We start from the raw sequence: 23,880 nt of genomic DNA, 5'->3' as shown, positions 1-23,880 counted from the left end.
ACACCGACATCCATCGATCCACCGGCTCCTGCCAGAAATGTTCACAGCGTCTGGCAGAATTAGGCAGTAAAAGTGCTGCGAGTCTCCATCCGTCTCCCTCTCCGCTCACAATGCTGATGTTAAAGAGCTCTGACCTTCATCTAGTGTTTCTCTCGGCGTTCGTGAATGAGTGACGGATTAATGATAGATGTGGCATTTAGATCTGCTTAAGCCTCCGGTTTCTCCTGCTCTTTGTTTCCGACACCGACGTTCATCGATCCGTCACTTCCTGCCAGAAACGTTTGCAGAGCCTGACAGAATTACCTCAAACTATTAGTCTCCCTCTATCTGCCCGTGACGCTCAGATTAAAGAGCGGTGCGCTGGACGGTGAACGCTTTGACCTTCACCCCACACACACACACACACACACACACACACACGAACGAACGAGTTCACTAACTTTCAAGCCCTTGTATCTCGGCTCCTCCCAACAACTCACCATTTAATTTGCATGTCATCACTATAGTAATGGTCGTCATGGCGATGAGCTCTGAAAGTTCTGGTCTGTGTAATTGAGTTAATTGAGCTGAATATCTCTGTCCACACACACACACACACACACACACACACACACACACACACAGTAAAATCAACCAAACATCCAAGCTCAAGTTTTTGACTGTAAAATATTTTTCTTGTCTTAAGAAGCACAAAAAAACGGATAGCGATGAAAGACTAAGCTCTCCTTTCAAAAAACTATCAAATGCTCCAGATTCAGCATATTTGCTGAGATTTGGAGCTGAAATACAGGCAAAACCAGTTTGGAAAGATTAAGAAAACAAGAAATATTTCTGCTTTAAATGTGATTTGTTCTTAAGACTCTACTCTAAAGATGCATTAAAGGGTTACGGAGAATCCTTGAAGTATTCGCTGTACGCAAAGTGACTCACCTTCGGGTTACAGCCAGTGAAAATGGGCAAAATTCAACACTTTGGACATCAGGTCTAATTGGACTTGAGATATCTCTGGGAATGAAACGCATAGGGCGTTACTCATTATTAAGAACCAGAATTTCAAAGGATATTAATCTTTAATACTTATGGAGTTTATGGCACTCAGGTATGTTCTAATTGTTTTGATTGAAGGAAACAAGACACGTTTCTAGTTTCAGCATTATCTGTTGTTCAGACATTTCTCTTTAAAAGAAAAGAAGTTATCAGCTGAATGCAGCAGATACCGAGGAGCCACGCTGCGATCCCTGAACTTCTGGAAACGGGCTTAAAAATGAACTCGACAAAAGGAAAGTCTATCAAGACCTAGAGCTCAAAAGGATATTAAGATATCTTTAAAGGGTTAGTTTACCCAAAAATGTAAATTCTGCCATACTTCATGAAACGGTGCGAGGGTGACAAATAACTGACAGCATTTTCATATTTGGGTAAACTTACCCTTTAAGACTTGAAACTTCACGACTTCAAGAAGGAACAAGAAGTGCTTTTTTCAGCTGTCGCCATCGGCACATAATTAAAAAAAGATGCTAAAGTCAACAGCCGTGTGAAAATAACATGATGCTGCCATCTTTCTGAAGTCTTTTAAATGCAATTAACTAAACTACCAAATACTTGACTAATTTTCAATCTAAACGTTGAGTTCAGGCAGAGCATGTCAGTTATCTGTGGACTGAAATTGTTTTGTTGGACACTGATTGATGAGTTTCACTACTTCAGGAGACCTGAGTTCCCTGTGGATCTCTGTGTCCTTCATCATTTCCCTTCAGTCCCTGTGGTTCTTCCAGAATACGGAATTATGGGTAGAGTGTCTGTGTTAGTATTACAGCAGAGAGTACAACGTATGAAACTGACCCCAGACGGAGCTCAAACCACACACACACACACACACTCATTCTTAAACTCACGCTCGAGCCCATCTGGCTGGGAGCGATCGAGCCGCTCGCCGATCTGTGAAGTCCTCGTGTTCCTCCAGGTCACCATCTGATTTTCATGCCCAGTGTTTCTGCTTCTAGAATACATAGATCCTCCGTCCTCTCAGGATCCCCGGGTGCCATATGCTGCAGAATCCTGAATAAATAAATTAAATAATAAATAAAGCCGTGTGAGTAATTACCTTGATTTAAGAAGGTAAAGAACACCATGCAAAGCTCAATTGGATTATTGCTTTAATAAAAACTGTATTTTTACATGCAGCACTATGATTTCCATGATGCAGAAAGTGTGGGATCCAGTCATTAAAATGGGATTGACTGTGTGAGCGTGGCAGACTTTAACACATTTTGGATCGATAAATCACGATAAAACAAAAATTGCTGTTGCTGTGGTACATAAACTACTCATCACAGTAAAAGTAATAATACAATTCATTCTTTCTTGCAGAAAATACTTGGTAAAAATATAAACAAACAAATAAAACGAACTCGTATCATCACCCTGTTTTTATTTTATATTTAGCTCATCCGATCAAACTCTCTTTTACGTGACGTTAACTAGCACTTTGGTTATTCTGTCGGTTAATGGAAACCTCGAATGCAATTAGTCTAACCGAATTAGAGAGAGACACTTTCAGTGGAGGATAATGTAATTGAAAGTAAACAAATGAGCAGTCTGACTGTGCATTGTTGAGCGTCTGTGTCAGTATGCGAGCTTGAGCTCGAGCTCATATCTCACGAGACAGAAACGCGGAGTGAAAGATAGAGAGAGGGAACCAAATTAAATAACACATCCTATTCTTCAGGCCCGACTGCACACACATCAATAGAGAAAACACAGAGAACGAAACACAAGAGGGACTTCGCTTTCCTCAGGTGTAGGACGGTCCTGCAGATGATGAACCAGGAGATCTGAGAAATGCAATAAAGAGTTTCCCGTGCCGACGGTGAAGGCATTCTGGGAAGACATGAGCATGTAAGTGCAATTAAATGCTGTGTGAAGAACATGTGCATTAGTTCGAGCTGCTCAAGGCTCCGTGTGTGCCTGGTATTAGATGTCCCGCTGCCATCGATCACTTACCAACCCGTTTCCCCGCAGTCGTGTTCCTCCTCCTGTGCGGCAGATGTTTGGTTCTGCATCTCTTGAATAGTGAATCGCGCACCTGCGAGACTCCAGATGCCAAAAATGACTGAAGTTGATTAACGCAGCAGCTGGGAATCGCAGGAGCTCTTTTGCGTAACTTCATGCAAACTCTCAGGGTTAGAGATGGAAGCGCTCGTGCATGCGAGCATTCGACTGTGTGTTAGTGCGTGTGTTGTATGGGAGATTCTAGTCGTTCTACATTCCTTTGGGCCCCGTGGAGAACTGAAGGGCTTGCGGTTTAATGTCTCTCAGCTGGGCGCTGGATGGACGCCCGCATTAACACCACCAAACACCCCGGAGAACCTCAGCCATCTGCAAAGAGACTGAAGGGACGGCCGAGTACTCTCAAAATAAAGGTCCTTCTATGAAGAGCATTTAACATCAATGGAACTTTTCCATTACACAAAAAACGCTTATTTATTGGACAGAGGCTCTTCGCACTAAGATAAAAAGGATTCTTTTGAGAACTGGTCACTTAAAGATTCTTTAGGGAACCATAAATGGTGGTTTTAGACTCTTAATGTTTTCTTAAATTTTAAAACTGGGATACTGCTAGAGTTAGAGGGTCAAATTCTTCAATTGTTGAAGATGGCCAAGGATTGAGTTGAGCGGGTCGTTCCAGCAGGAGGGAACATTTAATGTAAAAGTCTGTGAAAGCGGGATGAACAATAAAGTGACGTTTATTTGCAGAACGCAAGCTTCTGGAGGCACATAAGTCTGAAGAAATGAACTTGGGTGACGTACCTTCTGTTCAGCTCATTAAAAAAACAATCTTGTTGCCATGTTCTGGGTTCATTGTGGTTCTTTTAAAAATAGTTTACTGAAACATGCTTTGGGGAACCAAAAATGGTGGTTCTACACTCTTAGAAATGAAGGTTCCGTGTTGGCACTGATGATTCCGTCAAGAACATTTAACAACCACAGAACCTTTCCATTTTAACAAAAAGTACTTTATAGTGGAAAATTGCTTCTTTTAAGTGCCATTCACTGAAAGATACTTTGGGCAAACCAAAAATGCACCCATTTTGGAGCCTTTATTAAGAGCGCAAGAGCGTCTTATCAATCAATCATTTTTATTTATATAGCGCTTTTAACAACACAGGCTGCATCAAAGCACTGAACAGTATAAGGTTATTATTAAATGCAGAGGCTCTGTAATCAATTCAACGATAATCACTAGAAGTTAAGTGTCCCCAACAAAGCAAGCCAGAGGAACCAAACCCCATGCATACAGAATGGAAAAAACCTTGGGAGAAACCAGACTCAGTTGGGGTCAGTTCTCCTCTGACTGGACGCCCAGCACTTAACTTCCAGTTCAATTTTAAAGCGCAGCTGTGTCAGATAGTGTAGATGACACTAAGTGTTTATGTGTGTGCATCAGGAGTATGCTATGACGGCGGTGATGTTGTTTAAGCGAGTTATATTATATATCGCAGTCAAAGTATGCTTCTGATTTGCATTCTTTTGCATATTCTGTGCTATTTTAATGCAAAATATTGAATTATCTGCATAACAAATTGAGTTAGAAGTTGAACTGAAAAATTTACATGAATGTGGCCTCAAACATTTGAATTCTGCTTTATAACAGGAACATTTCTACAACGTTTATATACATGCAACATATATGTTTATTGTTATTTATTGTCTGTATTGTTATGAACTATGTACCTAGTTTTTAAAAGCCAAAACAATTATAATTGTCCAAAAAAACTTGATTTTTTTTCTTATTTTGATGTTGGGGTAAAATATGACATTAGTCTTGATGCTCCCTGTGTGTGTGTGTGTGTGTGTGTGTGTGTGTCGAACCGAAAACATCTGCAGCCACGGAATGCTGGGATGCCAATGACATCACTGCGATCGCTTAATCATCCGCAGACACACACATGCACATGTTTGCACACAAGGCCTTTATCTGGTTTTGGTAAATGCTCATCATAAACGTGGCGTGTTGATGTTGGCGCGTGTCCACGTCGTGGCACGGGAACGTCTTCCCTGTGTTTGAGCTCGCTCTGTGGGTGAAGGCGGCTGCAGAGGTCGTTTGGAGGTGTGTGAAAGCACTCGATCGTTTCAGAACTGCCAGACTGAGTTCAATCTGTTGTGTTGTTTGTGTTAACAAACCACGAACCCTCCAGCAGTCTCAGAAGAAAGGTGCTTTCTGCACAAAGAAATTGCATTATCGCAGCGCATTACAAACAATCACGTCCAAAATAAAAGCTTTTATGCAGTATGTGTGAGTACATTTATTAGCGTATATATAAATACACACATGTAATATATGTAAATATATTTAATATACCAACACAACATATTTTTCATAAATATATGCATGTACGTTAGCAAAAGCTTTTATTTTGAATGCGATTAGCACTTATATATTAGGGCTGTAGCTGTTTAATATTTTAGTAATGAAGTATTCTACCCAAAATTCCATCATGCCAAGTAATCTGATAAAACTAAATACTTTTTATTAAAGAGCAATCCTAAATATAGAAGGGACAATAAGACAGGTCTCTTAAAATGAACAAGTAATTTGTTTCCTTTTTAGACAATTATGTATATTAGTAACTAAACTAAACCCATTTAGTGCATTTTTATTGCAATATTACATTCAAATACGTTAATAAAAATCAATCTCAAATTACTTTGTAAAAGAAGATAAACATAGTACAACCTAAAACTAAGACATAAATCAAAATAGTAAAAAATGGTAAAAAAAACCACACATTTTTCAGCAACATTGAAGATATTTAAAGAATAAACCCTCTTAAACATCATTTTGCATACTGGTGTGTGTGTGTGTGTGTGTGTGTGTGTGTGTGTGTGTGTGTGTGTGTGTGTGTGTGTGTGTGTGTGTGTGTGTGTGTGTGTGTGTTTTGGGCCAAAACTGTGAATTCTGGATGTGGTTGGTCAAAACCCAAAGCCGAAAATGCTTTGTAATATATATATTTTTTTTTATTTTATTAAATAATATAAAGGGTCACATAATCATTCATACAAGTGGAACCATAGATGTCCTATTATTTAAACTGTGTATGTGGTTTGTGTGCTTGAAACGATCAAATGGGGAATCTAACACACACACACACACACACACTAAGCAAGCATATATATATGAGTGCATGTAGATGTAGTCTCTTTTAAAATCATAGAGGAGAAAAGCCCAACCTTTTTTTCACACAGTCATTTTTACATCCCATTAAATAAAATGACTTCTCCTTCACTTGGAAGCCCTCGCTATCCATTTTGGCCACTAGAGCTGCTGTCAAATCATCGTTTTAACCTTCATCATCTCAGTAATAACTTTTCTTTGATTCATGTTGCCCATCATGTGATGATAAGGCCACTTGAGGACGCTTGAAGAACGACGGTGTTGCCAGACACTTTAACGGTGTTACTCATGATGTCCATTAAGTGAAGCACATGTTGCCAGACATTTTATTGACCTGCTTAACCTGAAGCTCTGCGGCAAAAAGGAAGTGATTTTTGTTAATGCGTGTCAGGAACTGTTCTTCAAATGAGCTTTAACTTTTACAGAGTCATAGACCATTCAACAAACTTTCTTGAAGGTCTAATACTGAATAAGCTCTCACTTTTGAGCTGTCTGTGAACCAGACAGTGATGTTGCAGAACTTTCTTTCCTGATAGGAAGCCACGGTGTTTAACATGTCAGACGGGGCTTTGCAGAGACTCAGACGCAAATTATGAATATCAGCGATCTCACAATTAAATAAATAAAGAAAATCCATTACAGAATAGCCGTGCGTGATCAAATGGTGTTGAATGTTTGATGAGAACTCATCGCGGAGGACATTTACATTAGCAAAGCCGTCAGATTCTCGTGGCGTGAGTAGACCGAAGCAGAAATAGACACGTGTGACGTTTTACAGATGTTATACATTAGTCTACATTCAAGACATGTGACCAGCACGCAGCTTGGGATTGGTTCACTTTTAAAATGTTTTGGATCTCTTCTGCTCACCAACTATTTGATCCAAAATGTAGTGTAAAATGTCATTTATTTCTGTGATCAAAGCCACATTTTCAGCATCATTACTGCAGTCATATGATCCTTAAGAAAGCTTTTTTTTTCAACTTTTTTGGAATGTTATACATTTCTATACTGTCTCTTTGATAGATACTCGCTGAATAAAAGTATTAATTAATTTGCACACTTGTGAATTTAAGAGTGTTTGAGCGGAGACGAATGACAGGAAGAGTGGTTTTGCGCTGATTTTCTACACACCAAAATGGGTTTAGTAAACGACTGAATACATTTGGCCCAATGTTCCCATTGCTATCGAGCGTGGCTTTAGCTGTATTTCCTGTAAGGATGGTTTGTTGGTCTAAATCGACTAATGTTGGTGTGTTTTTATTCTGAGCGACAGGAGACTATTATTTCTAGTGTAGTTATTAGACCTAAAACATTCAGTTGCATAAGTATTCACCCCCTTTGTGCCATCTTTGGCACTATGCATTGAACGTATGATCCAACAGGGTTTCAGAGTCATAGCCCGTCATGGCAATTACATGGGTAAAATAATAAAAAAAAAATGATTGGATGGATCTTTCATCAGACCATAAATTCCTTATGAGACATCTGCCCTTACGTTTGCAAACTGGCACAGAAACTGCCTTTTTCATGCCTTTTTCATGCCTATACTTGCATAGAATCATCATAACAGGATTTATATCACCCACATGCATAGTTGCATATTATATGTAACCCACGCAATTAACTATCATGTGTTAATCACTCATTGTGTATGCATTTTATATAACTATGGAATGGTTTGCGCAGCCATATCTGTTTGGTATGTGTGTTTTAATTTCCTTGCTTGAAACGTTTCTTCCAATCAATTCTTAGTCAAATGTATCATGTCCCTGTTATAGAAAGCATGTCCAAAATTATATTCTGCAAGAGCAGGAAAATTTGAACCACGTGACTGCTGAGATAACATTATGATCTGGGGGGAGAAACGGGTCTATGCGATTGCACATATTGCTGTAAACTTGGGATTTCTCTTTTTCATTCTCTTGAACTCATTCTTTCCTCACTTTCTCTCTTTTTTTTAAGTCCACTAATAAAACATGAACTAGCCCGATGTCTGAAGTCGGAGTTGGACGCTCAAACGTAGCTGATTTCCTGCATAGATTTGGTTTGATGTTTCAGCATCCAGCTGGAAAGCAATTCATAAAGGTGTTCTAGGATCTCCCTAGGGTTCCAGGCGTCTTGGAGACTTTCTTGAGTCTTCTTTGCGTTGTCCTGCATTCAGCGCAGCGCGGCACACCCCCATCATCATGCTTCACAGTTGGGCGCCATGTGTCCGAGGATGCTCGGTATTTTGTTTACGCCGAGGCTGCCGTTTCATCCGATGACCAGAAAGCTCAACTTTGGTGTGATCCGAGCACTGAAAGCTCGTCCCAGCTGAATGCAGGGGCTCTCGGATGCCTCCTGGCAATCTGGAGCTCAGATGTCATGTGACATTTCACACTGGCCTTCGCTCGTTGTTTTCACACTGTGTGAAGCTCCAGGCGTCAGTTGTTGTTGTTGTTGTTGTTGTTGTTGTTGTCGTGGTACAATCACAGCCCGTGAAGTCTACAGCTCTGACAGAGTCAGTGAACACCACCTCCTCAATCTCACTTGGCTCTTGAGGATAAAACGGTCTTTGAATTATTAATTTAATTACCCCGAAATATAGTCATTGACTTGGAAATGTTCATCCTCTTACTTTGTGTTTTTCAATAAAATTTTTAATTTAGAGTTGCTAGGATTTTTTGTTTAGTTTTTTTTAATACAGGCTTTGAGTTTTGCTATAATACTGGATGACCAGTTTATATTTGTGTGTATAATGTAGTTATTACTATGTTATATTACTGTATGCTATCACTATACTAGATGTAATAATATTGTGTGTATATATGTTTCACACACACACACACACACACAAGCAAACATAAAAAACGAATAATAATGAATATTAAAATGTAAATAATACAAATAGTACTATTGAAATATAATAAAACCCTAACCCTAACCCTAACCCTAATATTACTATTATAAGATGTTCTGTTGTGTAAAGCTGCGTTACGATGGAGCAGCAGTGAAGACGTCTCACACATCTCACGGTTCACAGTGCAGCTGATTTACGTGCTGTTTATATTCCGTGTCAATGGTCCTAATCGCTTTTGAAAACGGTACTTGAGTTCCTCCGAATCAATAAGCATTTACTTCCAGATGATTCATTTATCTATTGCACATAATGAGAGTATTTAAAAAGCAATGAACTAAAGAGGCTCACACAGTCCACTTCAGATCCGGCCTTAATTCAGCCTATTACTAAAACCATTACACACACACACTATTAATAACTAAATGGCATTTTCAGTCAGCATGCTTTTTGGTTATTAAGCTGTATTTTATTACCGCTCTCTCTCCGTCTCTGTCAGAGAGATTATTGAGGAATGAAGGATTTTCTGTAGTTAATGCATTCAGCCAATAAATAAACAAATTAATAAATTCCTGTTATCGTTTACTGACCCTAAAGTTCCAAAACCGTATGACTTTCTTTCTTCAGCTGAACACAAAAGAAGATATTTTGAGGAATGTCGGTCCCCATCCATTTCCATTGTATTTTTCTTCTATATTATGGATGTCTTAAGACCAAAAGCTCGGTTAGTACATCATCTCCGTGAAGGTTTCTAGCGTGTTCTGCTCTCTAGAGGTGGCTCGTGTCTATCAGGTGAAAATGTGCGTCGTACCACAAAAACAACAGCGCGGTGATCTCTTCAACAAGCCGTGATTTGAAAGATCAAGTCTGAATTACAAACAATTAACTTAAGACAACGAGAGCGGCGCTAATTAAATCAATGGTTAACACCTTAAACACAGACGCTTAAGTGAATGCTAACCGCTCAGCGGACGGAGGAGGCCCTCGCACTAATCTAAGCTGAATTAGTGCACAGAAATCGTTATTTCCCACAATGCCGTGTGCACCGAGCTGCAGGACGTGTGTTCATCCCTGACACTTCTGACCCTCTCTGCCCCCTCCAAATCTAATCTCTCCTCCCTCCGTTTATCTTTTTTCTTCAGCTGTGAAGGGTCAGGTCGCACGTTAGAGGTGAAACTGTTTTACAGGTTTACCGCAGCGGGAAAAAGAGAAAGGACACGGGTGAGGGATTGCAGGGGGAACGTGTGGGAGATGGTTATTGAGAGGGGCTTCTCGTTTCTGGCGCTCGAGGCTTCTCAGGTTCTCAGGTGTGTTTCTTGCACAAAATGCGTTGACTTGATTTCAGGGTTTCTCCTACAACTTCAGATTATGTAGTAATGCAGTGGTCGTGTGTGTGTGTGTGTGTGTGTGTGTGTAGGAATAAGGATTTGGGATTTGGGTGTTCCTCGCAGTCGAGTACATTTTGTGGCCCACGGCACGTAACTTAGACAATAAAGGAAAAGTAGAGGTACTTTTTTACCAGCAGAAATCCCACAGAACAGAATAAAACACATAATTAATGCAGTTGCAAACAAGGTCATTGATATGACGCCTAAAAACGGCAAAAATAATAAAACGAATGCCTCAATTTCAATATTCGTAAGGATATGTTGTTAGCCAATACGTCAGTTTTGTATATTTTATTTCACGTAAAATGAGTACGAAGTACCGCGGGATCACGTCGAGGATAGTCTTCACGCGGCTTTTCGAAGCAACACCGCCATTGGCGAAACGGGCGAAACTGAAAAGATTCGTCGACCTGGATGAAGAGGATGGAAAAAACCCAAACATTTGCATTTTAGGGTCTGTGTGGAAGCATCCATAGAAAGCTGGTGTTTTATTCCAAGCCGGGGAAACCGAGGGCTTACAAGCAGTGAGCAAACAACTGAACTGATGAGATGATTAAAAACACCGAATAAACTAATCAGAAGAAAGACGAACTAGGTCAGAGAAACACAGAACAGACATGTTACAGTAACCTGGCTTACTCGTTGTTCTGACATTTCACCTTGTCTATCACTTGTGCTACTTTTATCTTTCTTTTTCCGTCTTAGCATTAAGCATACCGTATTGATACGAATTCATTAAAGTATAAAATGAAAAGAAATAATTTGAAAGCTATGCAAGTGGAAAGGAATCCATGAAAGCGAAAAAAAATAGAGAGAATCAATACATTTGGAATATTTGACTGCTGTTTTATATGGTGTTTGACCAGTTGTATGCAAGTTGCACATTTCGTATGAATCTGTAGAAATGACCCGCACCTCAGCTCTCACTGGGGTTTATACAGATCATGACGACAGACGAGATGCGGTGGGTTTTCAAGTCACATTCTTGCTCTAGAAAAAGTATCGATTATAAGCTTTTTTAACTGTAATATAATCCAGTTACAGGTACTTCAATCCAGATTCAATGTAATCATTTCCTACACAGCAGGAAAAGCAATGCGAATGTCTTCTGACGTTCTTCATCGCCGGACTGAAGTGAACGGCTGGATCTGGGAGACACGTCCAGCGGAGAGATTGGAACAGAATGGAATTTGAAACGTTTTAGCCAAAAATGTTACCATGGTAAAGGTGTTTTTTGCAGAAACGTTTCAGATTTCGTTCCGTTCTCCAGCTTCGGAAAAAAAACGGTCTACTGTCGCGTGGAAGGAGACACTGGACGGAGCTGAGCTTTTCCACTAAAACACATTATTGTGATTTTATTTTTTTTTCCTTCTGCTCTTGTTACTCTGTGTGTGTGTGTGTGTGTGTATGTCTGTGTGTGTGTGTATGTCTGTGTGTGTCTGTGTGTGTGTGTGTGTGTGTGTGTGTGTATGTCTGTGTGTGTGTGTGTGTGTGTGTGTGTGTATGTCTGTGTGTGTGTGTGTGTGTGTGTGTGTGTGTGTGTGTGTGTGTGTGTGTGTGTGTGTGTGTGTGTGTGTGTGTGTGTGTGTGTGTGTGTGTGTGTAATGCCATGGCATGTCACCAGAGGAATGTCAGTGTGGGAAATCTGAGGACTAAATCTCTTCCGCTCCGAACGCTCCGCAGGGATTCGGCCAAAATAGGAGTTTACTCATAACACACACTCTCTGTAGGAGTCTGTTCCTGATGATAATGATCACGGAGGAGAAAACAACGATGGAGGCACCACTTTAATTCATAACTCTCACAGTCTGAAAAACATTCACATGAATCTCAGTGATGGATAATAACTCTGAAAGTGGCTGTAACCCGCTGCTTCTTCTGCAGGCGGTGTGATGACGAGCGAGTGATGAGCCGCAGGGAGGAATGTCCGTCTGTCTGCTGCTGGTCCTCTTCACACTCACCTCAAACGCTCAGGTCAAAACACACTAGCCTTGAGCTTTTTCACTTCATTTTTCTTTCATTTATTTGATCAAAAATGCATTAAAAATCTGAAATAATATTAGAATTCTGAATAGCTGCTTTCTATGTGTTTCTATTGTAAAATTTTAATTTTATTATCATCATTATTATTATTATTATTATTATTATTATTATTATTATTATTATTATTATTATTATTATTATTATGTCATCTTCATTTTAAATTTTAAATTCTCATCTTCTTTATTATTATTATTATTATTTTATTATTATTTTAATTCTCATCTTCTTTATTTATTATTATTATTATTATTATTATTATTATTATTTTAATTCTCATCTTCTTTATTTATTATTATTATTATTATTATTATTATTATTATTATTATTATTATTATTATTTTAATTCTCATCTTCTTTATTATTATTATTATTATTATTATTATTATTATTATTATTATTATTATTTTAATTCTCATTATTATTATTATTATTATTATTATTATTATTATTATTATTATTATTATTATTATGTCATCTTCATTTTAAATTTTAAATTCTCATCTTCTTTATTATTATTATTATTATTTTATTATTATTTTAATTCTCATCTTCTTTATTTATTATTATTATTATTATTATTATTATTATTATTATTATTATTATTTTAATTCTCATCTTCTTTATTATTATTATTATTATTATTATTATTATTATTATTATTATTATTATTTTAATTCTCATCTTCTTTATTATTATTATTATTATTATTATTATTATTATTATTATTATTATTATTTTATTATCATCATCTCACATCATCAAAAATGCATTAAAAATCTGAAATATTATTATAATTCGAATAGCTGCTTTCTATGCGTTTCTATTGTAAAATGTAATTTATTCCTGTGATCAAAGCTGAATTTCCAGTCTTCAGCGTCACATGATCCTTTAGAAATCCGCTCAAGAAACATTTCTGATTATTATCAACGTTGAAAGCAGCATATTTTGTTGAAACTTTATTTTTTGCGCCTCACAGATGAGTAGTATCGTACGAACAGCATGCATTTGAAATAGAAGTGTTTTATGATCAACTGAATGCATCCTTGATGATTAAAAATATTAATTTAGATTTATTTATTTACTTGCCGCAACATTTTAGTGAAATTAAGTTGTTGTTTTTTTGTTTGTGTTTTGATCTGTTACTGTCAAATTATTTTCTTTTAAACAAAAACCTGACTTAATTTAGTTTGGACACTAAGGATCTGTGTTCAACTGGAAAGCGAGATGAAAACACTGGTTATGATCGTGTAGCAGTGTGTTCATCAGCATACATCAGGCATAGAAACATGAAGAAAAGCCCCAGGTCAGCTTTAGGTCATTATATCATATCTGTGTGGAGAGTCTTCATCTGAGCCACACGAAAGCATCAGCGCCTCCAGGCCGGTTTACCGGGAATCTCAACCCATGTGAACTTTACACGAGATGCCATCGGGTTTCTTCTGGGGACGCAGTTGAATAAACAGATTTGTATTTAAGAAAGCACAAACTGAATGAAATCTAGTCCACTTTAACATCAGAGAGGCTCTACAGCTTGTGTTTCAGCGCAATTAAAACGGCACAATTAACCCGAATCAAATCAGAAGAAAGAGGACGTTTATCTCAAAGCGCAGCTCAGGTACTTTTGAGCTGTTTATGAGGAGCCCGAGCCGTTTTTAATGAAGGATCTGATCAACGCAGAGCGACCCACATGTGAACGCCAATTAAAATCCTGGAGACACGTTTTTTTGAAGTCTTATCAACATCTCTCTGATATTTGGGGAGGTTTTTTTAATGCCATTTTATGATGAAAAAAAGAATTTAGAATCATTCAGTGTCCATGTTGTTAAAGATAAAATAAGAAGAAGAAGAAGAAGAAGAAGGATGATAAACTCATTACTGCAGTGAAATATAAAATAAAATAAAAGAAATAAAATATAAAAATTTTAAAAATCTGAAAAAACACAACAAAACTACCAAAATTGTAACTACAATGAAATATTATAAAATTAATTATAAAAATAAAAACTAGGAACTAACTAAAATAAAGTGGTATAAGATGAAGTACCTAAATGATTGAAATAAAAAAATACTAACAATAAATAACTAAATAAAAAAATATTATTATTACTGCTATTCTCATCTTCTATTATTATTATTATTATTATTATTATTATTATTTATTTTTAAAGAACAACTAACGAATAATAAAGACAACAGCTCAATAAAATGACCAAAAATTTAATTAAATTAAATGAAAACTATAATAACAATAAAAGTATCAAATAAATTCCAAATACGAAAAAGTACTATAATAATAAATAAACAATTATATCTCCTAATATATGATATTCTTTGTAACTGGGTTGGTTTTTCAGAAGCGCCTCTGGCCGTGTGAATGTTCGGTGTGTTTGAGCGGAGGTCTGAAGGGGTGTGCTGTTTGTAGGTGTCTTCTGGGAAATCTCTGAAGCTGCTGCAGGAGCAGTGGAGGATCTACACCAATGAGTGCGTCCAGAGCCTGAGCAGCTCTCCGCCGGCCGCAGGTCAGTCCGCAGACCGCAGCGGGTGATCAGTGTGTGCTTCTTCAGCGGCTCACGTGTGTCTGTGTGCCCCAGGGCCCGTGTGTAACAGGACCTTTGATCAGTACGTGTGCTGGCCCGATGGACCGCCGGGAACCACGGTCAACGCGTGTCCTGCCCGTGGTACCTGCCCTGGTACCGGAAAGGTAAAGCGCTCGCTTAAAATGCAGGGCTTGAGGACCGTCTCCATTAGACATCAGAGGAACGAGATCTCAGCTCTTATCTGTCATTCATATTAAACACCGAAGAACATGGCAAGACGGCAGCCATGTTAGAAAAGAAGAGCTGTTATTACATGATTCAAGTTAAAGTCATCATATTTCAGCTGGTTCCATGATAGCATGTTTTATTTTATATATATACTGTATATAATATATATCCCATACAAAATGACATGACAAAGACATATAAAATGAATAAAACCTAAAGTAAATATAAAATGGAAAATAAAAGAAAACGTTTTTTCCGAAGCCTTGGATTTCTCCCTAGAAAGAAACTACTGGATTATTAGGAAGGATTTCAAGGTAATTATACTGTAATTAACATTAATTAATTGATTAATGCTGTGCACCAGCGTTCAGGGTAAAGCATTACAAGTAATATGTAATCGGATTACTTTTCTCATGTAACTAGTATTTTTAATATAAATTTGTTTTTTTAAAAAGCGTTTCCCATTCATTGCCTGGCGGGCCTCGTGTTTTGTGAAAGTTTTGTGTGTGAATTCTAGACTAAACGTGAATTCATCTCACTCACAAAACAAAACAAAAAACTGTATTTATTGAAATTACGCAAACCTGCAATAATTAAAAGAAACGCATCTAATCCCATTCAAATGCCTTTGCTGCTGACCTTTGATGATCCAGTTCAACCATACTAAGCAAAAATGACTAGTTTAGAGAAACTAACAATTGCTCTGAAGAGTATTGAAGCTTCTTCTCCTGTATTTAGTGACTAGACATCACTTTTCCTTCGGCCTGAGGGTTATTCATTGCACTTTATGGCGTGTAAATAGCTTTAGACAGAAGTATTTATAATAAAACCAAACAGTCAAGCCCTGCTCGCGTTTAAAAAGAAATGTAACTCTTCAACCGAGATCAATACAGTTTTCCATTCTGAGGCACCTTTAAGCTAGCACTGGAATGTTTCTGATGAGGTTTTCCATCAGCTGGTCATCTCCTCGCATGCTAAGGCTGTCCTGAAGAAGTGTAACGTGTTGGTGTGTTTGAGCAGTGCAGCGGGGCTTGGTTTACCGTGTGTGTGGCGCTGACGGCCGATGGGCTCGTGGGAAAAACACCAGCGAGTGTGAGCAGGACGACCCTGGACAGGTGAGACGAGTGTGAGACGAGTGTGTGACGAGTGTGAGACGAGTGTGTGACGAGTGTGTGACGAGTGTGTGACGAGTGTGAGACGAGTGTGAGACGAGTGTGTGACGAGTGTGTGACGAGTGTGGCGAGTGACGAGTGTGTGGCGAGTGTGTGACGAGTGTGTGAGTGTGACGAGTGTGAGACGAGTGTGACGAGTGTGAGTGTGAGACGAGTGTGAGACGAGTGTGTGACGAGTGTGTGACGAGTGTGAGACGAGTGTGTGACGAGTGTGTGACGAGTGTGAGACGAGTGTGTGACGAGTGTGGAGCGCGTGACGTGTGTGGCGAGTGTGTGGCGAGTGTGAGGCGAGTGTGTGACGCGTGTGTGACGAGTGTGAGACGAGTGTGAGGCGAGTGTGTGACGAGCGAGTGTGTGTGACGAGTGTGAGACGAGTGTGTGACGAGTGAGACGAGTGTGTGACGAGTGTGAGACGAGTGTGTGGAGTGTGTGACGAGTGTGTGACGAGCGTGTGACGAGCGTGAGACGAGCGTGAGACGAGCGTGTGACGAGCGTGTGACGAGCGTGAGACGAGTGTGTGACGAGTGTGAGACGAGTGTGTGACGAGTGTGAGGCGAGCGACGCTCCACTGACCCAGCTCTCTCTCCGTGTGTGTGTGTGTGTGTGTGAAGAAGCAGTACGGTCAGATCCTCAGTAAGTTCAGAGCCATGTACACAGTGGGATACTCTCTGTCTCTGGCGGCGCTGACCCTCGCTCTGGCCATCCTCATCAGCTTCAGGTAAACACAGACTATTACATCACTCACTATAAGTATAGAGCGCCGTGAAATACTCTATGTAGTGTTCGGGGTGCGTTTCCCTTTACTTTCATATTGATTTGAATTAAACATGATGTTATCTATAAGAAAATAAATAGATCTTTAAATAAAAAAACAACTCTCTTTCTGTATATTTGCCCTATTCGTGCCCTATTCAGCTCAGTTCTTCTAGTGATGAAGCTGTAAAGCCAGCACTTCTCAGGTCGCTGACTAATGATCAATCGTTCCTCGTGTTCCTCGCTTCTTCACACTCTGGATAAAAGCTTCCTCTAAATGAATGAATAAACAAAAGCGATTGATCGAAAGCCCAAGCAATGGCGATCCGATTCGTGCGTCTGCTTTTCTGCAGGAAGCTGCACTGCATGAGGAACAACATCCACATGAACCTGTTCGGCTCCTTCATCCTGCGCGCCGCCTCCATCCTGGTGAAAGACGCTCTGCTGGACCGGATGAACAGCGCTCGGAGCGGCCCGCATCACTTCCAGGGCCAGCGCCGGCTCAGCGCTCAGGTTCGCCACGCTTCACTCCGCTCTCTTGATTGGTGTGTGTGTGTGTGTGTGGCTCCAAAATATATGCAATTGAAAAGAAATGAATATTTAAGCTAAACGCTTGATCAAAACCCGCACGATGTTTTTGATTCTCATCGATGTCATTGATTAGCCCATGAACGTGACTGAAGCGGTCCGTCGGTGTGTTCCTCAGACGCTGAGCGGATGCCGGGCTGCGATGGTGATGATGCAGTACAGCGTCATGGCCAACAACTACTGGCTGCTGGTGGAGGGTCTGTATCTCCACAGCCTGCTGGTCATCACCGTCTTCTCCGAGAGGAACTACTTCTACCTTTACCTCTGCATCGGCTGGGGTGCGCAATCGTGCCTAATTACTTCCTTTCAGACGCTCTTTTGTCTGGGGCTGTTTTTTCTGATTATTGAAGTCTGATCTCACAAAGAGAGGCCACGAAAGCGTTTGATTGGCAGGCCGTCCGTCAGGTGACCGTGTCTCTCTTGTGTTGCAGGTGCTCCGCTCATATTCGTGCTGCCGTGGATGACGGTCAAATACCTGTATGAAAACGAAGAGTATGTTTCCTTTACCCTAACTTTGACTGACAGGGACTCCAGAGAGTCACACTTAAAGCTGTCACTGAATCAGCTCTGTTCATTTATTTTTGCGTTTTTAATGGAGTTCAAGCGTCGACTTGCTTTATTTGAGTTTCTTGAAAATAAATGCCATTTAGGTTCATATTTAGTATGTAATGCAGCGACGTTCAGGTTTTCTTTTGTGACTGAAATGGCCAAATATATTTTGGGATTATTGTATGTAAATAAATAAATATTATTGTATGTAATATATATTATATATTTTTTTATTTTATTACATACAATAAAATTTGTAATGTCTGTATATATATATATATATATATTTATATGTTCATGACATATAAAAAAAGAATAATGTATAAATAATAATAAAAATAATAATTATAAATAATAATAATAAAAATGTTAAATTTAATATATATAGTTTTTTTATTTTTAGATATTTTGTGTGCATGACAGATCAAAAAATAATAATGTATAAATAATATATATATATATATATATATATATATATATATATATATATATATATATATATATATATATATATATATATATATAAAAATATATAAATATTTATAGATAATTTTTTATAAATGATATATTATTTATATATAATTCTTTTTTGATCTGTCATGAACACAAAATCTAAAAAAATAATCATTTATAATACTTTTTTTGTGTTCATGACAGATAAGAATAAGATAAAAATAAGAATAATAATGTTGCTTGAAATAAGAAAATTAATAAAATATAAAAGATTGTCTAAATAAATAAATTCAAATATGTTGAAATTAAAAAAAAAAACTTGACAAAAAAACACACAAAATAAATACACGCGTGTGTTTGTGTGTGTGTGCTGTCAAATGATTAATCACAATTAATCATAACCCATAGAGAGATAAAAAACAATTGTGATATAATAACTGTACATATACTGTAAATATAAAATATTTCTATATCGTACATAGTTTTTTCCTCCAAACAATGTGTGATTTGAAGCCTATCAAAGCTGTGCTGACGGACATGGAATGAGTTTGTGTGGGATCGGCACGGATACAGCAGGATCAGGAGACTATTAGCTCTTTATGAGCCGCTCACATCCCTGATCTCCCCGGACGTTCATGTTCTGACTGAAAGCGGAGGAAAAGAGTCGTAAAGCGGCCCATTGCTCTTAAATAAAACACGCTGATAATGAGAAGCGATCTGGGTGTTTGGGTTTAAAGTGCGGCTGATGGTGACCTTAGACACGCCCCCTCTCCCTCTGCACCAATCAGGTGCTCTCGTGATGCTGAGGATGAGTCGCGGACGAGTAAAAGATTGTCTTTCTCTCTCATCACGTCTCCATGTGCTCGTTCTTCTTTTCTCCCTGCGGAAACCGTTCCCTCTCTTTCTGTTTATTGTTTGAGTTTAGTTGGATGTTGTACAACATATTTCATAACCAACCACTTTGTGTAACTTTTAGCATTAATACATTCATACCTTAAAAATCGAAATATTAAAAATTAAGCTTCATTACAAATTATAATTGTTGAAAATTGTCAAATTTTTGTCTTTTAAAAAAACAAGTAAGCTACTCTTTAAATATTTACCTACGTAATGTACAGTCAACAAAAATACAATAAATGCAAAACAGGAAAAAGAATAATAAACTATTTGCTAAAAATAAAATAAAAATAATGATTAAGGAAACAAAAGTATTGGCGAAATCAACAAAAAAAAAAAAACAGATTTTAAGACTAATAAAACAATATAAAAAGTCAAAATTCTATATATTTTTATATTTTATTATATTAACGTAACCCCAGGAATGCTGTTGGTAATAATGAATAGACATAAAGTTCTGAAGTACACAGACTCAAATGACTTCATGTACTATTATAAATGTACCGAATTAGCATTTATGAAGTCTATGTTGAGCTGAATAAACGAGTCCCGGAGAGGGATTACCGAACGACACCGAGCTCAAACTCCTCCTGCGTTCAGAACCATTTGGGAAGGTTTAGACTTTTAATGAAAACTCTACAAAAATACCTTTGAAAGCTAATGAGATCACAGTTTGAGCAGATGTTCACAGCTGTGTGAGCGGGGGTTTATTAGAAAGGGTTATTAAGCCGATGAGGGGAAAAAAGTGAAATAACAATAAAGCAGATCATTGCCATGGTAACGCTTAATTAAAGACACATGTTTCTTTTACTTAGATGCATTAATCAGTTTAGAAAAGAAAAGTCAATATTAAATCCAAACTCTCTGCGTCTACTTGTTTCTTGACTTACAACGAACTATTTCTGAAATAATCCTTCATCAAAATACGATAAAGGCCTTTCTTTCTCGCCACACAATCAATTCAGATTTACGCCGTTTCTCATTACATGTGCTGTTTTATTATGAAGTATGTCACGTGTATATGAAAATCTTCCGGGTTGACTTTAAACGCGGAATCGAATTGCTCGTGTCACCAGCGTAATGAAAAAATGAATGATGCATTAGGTTTTTAACCGTTTGACAGTTTTCTCACGTTTAAATTGATGAATTATGCCATTTTGTCATATGCAGATGCTGGGAAAGGAATATCAACATGGGCTACTGGTGGATCATCCGTTCTCCCATACTGTTCGCGTATCTGGTAAGAGACCTATCATCCACACGATATCGTTCAAACACGCAATGAAGATACGCCATCTCTCGCTTCCAAACACTTTCCCAGGAGTGTTCCCTGTCGGGTAGCCAGGAACGTTTTCTCAACGTAAATAGAATGTTCTCTTTAGGTTAAGGGAACGTTTTCGACAATAAAACTCAAAAGTAACCTCCGGGAACATTCAGAGAACGCTGGTGGGTTATAAAAATAAACACCTAAACGTAACCTGCAGGTTCTTTAAAAGAGAACCTACAGGGTTCCCAAAAACAACCAAAAAGGAAAAACATTAGCGTAATGTTCTGTCTTGTTTGGGAAAGAACCACAGCCTCGAATGACAACGATACCGTTCGTCACGTCGACATCCTGTGTGTGTGTGTGTGTGTGTGTGTGTGTGTGTGTGTGTGTGTTGCATATGGATGGGCCGGAGAATTGAGATTCAAGCAGTCTCTGATATGATTCTGCGTTCGCACGCTCGTATTATCTGAGGATGCGTTCGTCCGGCGAGCGCCTCGGGCTCAGGAACGCTTTATGACATCCTCGTGTCACTCAGCGTTTGTTCGACGCGCTCATCGACGCACAGAAAAATGCTCCGAGGGCTTTACAAAGCAGTAAACACAAACGCAACCGAAAATTGCGGTTCTCCACAACCTAAATGATTGATTTCACGATTCCCGTTTGAACTGCGCTCGTGCTATGTTTTGAAACGGATCCAGACGGCTTTAGAAGTTTCACATGAAAGCATCATGAAGTCAGAACGGAGAGATCCCATTAGGATTGAGATCATGTGTTAAGCTTTGACCTGTCTTGGATATTATTTAAAGTGATTTGAATGAGACCCATCACAGCAGTTCCAGTGATTTTTAACCCGTCTCTTTCTTTCCTTCTGGAATAGATTAATTTCATCATATTCATTCGCATAATAAAGATTCTGATGTCCAAGCTGAAGGCGCATCAGATGAGATACACCGACTACAAGTTCAGGTAATCTCTGCCGTCTTTTTTCTCTTGCGAGCGGAGCTCGTGCTCATGTGTTTCTCCGGCGTTCTCCTCAGGCTGGCCAAGTCCACGCTCACCCTGATTCCTCTGCTGGGGATTCACGCCATCCTCTTCACCTTCGTCATCGATGAGTCCGTGCCGAAGGAGTCTCTTCTGAGGCTCATCCGCCTCTTCTACGACCTCCTTTTCAGCTCCTTCCAGGTCAGAGGGCAAAGGTCACCCGCCCACCGACGTCATATCAGATCGTTAAAGAGATCTCTCTGATGGATTGTTTCTGCTGTGAGATGATAGCAGATGGTTGAGGTTCATGTGTGTTGTTGTTGTCTGTAATCTTCAGGGTCTGCTGGTGGCCATCCTTTACTGCTTCGTCAACAAAGAGGTGAGAGAGATGTTTCTTTTTGAGCTACACGTGATCTATCGCATCTATAAACAGCAGTTCTCATCTAGTTTCGCTTCTAAAACCCAGCTGCACAATGGATTTGATTGGTGACCTAAGATCATTGCTTTTTTTAGTGCCCTGGAGCACAAATCCAATCTTTAATCCAAGTAGCATGGGTGTATTTTTAGCAATAGCCAAAAATACATAGTAGGGGTCAAAATGATCGATTTTTCTTCAACATCATTAGAATATTTTTTATTTTTTCATGAATTTCACTCATCATTTACTCACCATCGAGTAGTTCCAAACCTGTATGAATTTAGTTATTACATACAGATATTTTGGAGAGTTTGTAACCAGGCTTTTTTGGGTCACCGTTGACTTTCACAGAAGGAAAAAAATACCATGGAAGTCAGTGGTGACCCTAAAGAGCCTGGTTACAAACTTCCCTTGTGTTCGGCAGAACAAAGAAATTCATACGAGTTTGGAACTACTTGAGGGTAGATAAATGACAGATAACATTTATTTTTATGGTTTTAATTTTAGTAAACTATTATAAACTTGTCCAAAATTGCAGCAAATATAAATAGACAGAAAAAGCATCAGGTATTATTAAAATAGGCAGTATATGTTAAACAACCAATTTAGAAAGCATGAAATTAATATCAAATATTAAACACCATGACAGAGTAAAGATTCCTTGTGGAGCCTCTTATGTTGAGCATGAGTGTGCCCTTTCTTTATATTTATTGCTTTTGATTCATTTATTTTTGGTTGTTTTTGCCGTGAATAGTCCTGTGACTCAACGGTCTGTGTTTCCCTGGCTCTCCAGGTCCAGAGCGAGATGCTGAAGAAGTGGAAGAGGTGGAAACTAGGCAAGGACATTGAGGAAGAGTACCGTCACACCCACAGCCAGACGCCTCATGCCAAAAGTGGCAGCATGGCTCCGGCGATGACCCACGAATGCCCCGAAACCCCAGAGCTGGCGGCCTCGGCAGAGTCCCAGCGTCTGGTGATGGGTCTTCAGAACGGAGCGAGCCGGAACCGGGGCCGTGCCAGGCTGCAGCTGACCTCCGAGCCACAGGAGGGCGCTAGTAACTGCAGCTCTCTGACAGAAGACATTTGTCTGGAAGAGCGTCCCCTCAACAGTGAGTGCTCAGCAGCGGTGACAGAAACCAACGTTTGAGGTTTTTAACACTGATGGATCAGATACGGTCTTCACGTTACCAAACAGCATGGAGAGGTGGATCTGTTAACCCTTAAAAACAAATCGCAGTAATCTCCTGAGTTGGTAAATTACCAAATAGTATTATTTATTGACGTCTTCTTAAGCTACGGGCACATTAACCACAGCTTGGTAATTTTTTTTTTAAGTAACCTGGACATTTTCTTGTCAATGAAAAAGTAATTGCTAGTCACTTGGGAAAAGTAATTAAAAGCGTAACTTGCGTTATTGTAATGTCTCTCATCAACACAGAAATCCACATGAGTTCGAAAAAGTTGCCTTATATTCAAGTAGTTCACATTAAATTGCTGCGTTGACCAACAAAAAGCTGCTTAGTCTGAATGTGTCTTGAACATGTGAGCCTTCTTCATCGTCAGTAGGCGATGAATGGGTTTTTTTGGCTTTG

At 38.8% G+C, this 23,880-nt stretch overlaps 1 protein-coding gene across 1 annotated transcript in view; it reads left to right on the top strand.

The window, feature by feature from the left end:
* Window positions 1-23,832, top strand: part of gcgrb (glucagon receptor b) — a 29,597-nt gene extending 5,765 nt beyond the window's left edge. The window contains 14 exon segments of the mRNA XM_043228661.1: window positions 12,287-12,376; window positions 14,868-14,964; window positions 15,037-15,107; window positions 15,110-15,146; window positions 16,231-16,325; window positions 16,994-17,100; window positions 17,489-17,648; window positions 17,842-18,001; window positions 18,155-18,215; window positions 20,793-20,862; window positions 21,767-21,855; window positions 21,927-22,071; window positions 22,208-22,249; window positions 23,082-23,832. Of these exon segments, the coding sequence (XP_043084596.1) occupies window positions 12,326-12,376; window positions 14,868-14,964; window positions 15,037-15,107; window positions 15,110-15,146; window positions 16,231-16,325; window positions 16,994-17,100; window positions 17,489-17,648; window positions 17,842-18,001; window positions 18,155-18,215; window positions 20,793-20,862; window positions 21,767-21,855; window positions 21,927-22,071; window positions 22,208-22,249; window positions 23,082-23,435 (1,539 nt within the window). The 5' untranslated portion in view covers window positions 12,287-12,325 and the 3' untranslated portion in view covers window positions 23,436-23,832.
* Window positions 23,833-23,880: the final 48 nt, after the last annotated feature.

Source organism: Puntigrus tetrazona, chromosome 1 (assembly GCF_018831695.1).
Source record: "Puntigrus tetrazona isolate hp1 chromosome 1, ASM1883169v1, whole genome shotgun sequence".
NCBI lineage: Eukaryota > Metazoa > Chordata > Actinopteri > Cypriniformes > Cyprinidae > Puntigrus > Puntigrus tetrazona.
Note: the sequence above shows the minus strand (reverse complement) of the source record. Positions and strands in the feature narration are given on the sequence as shown.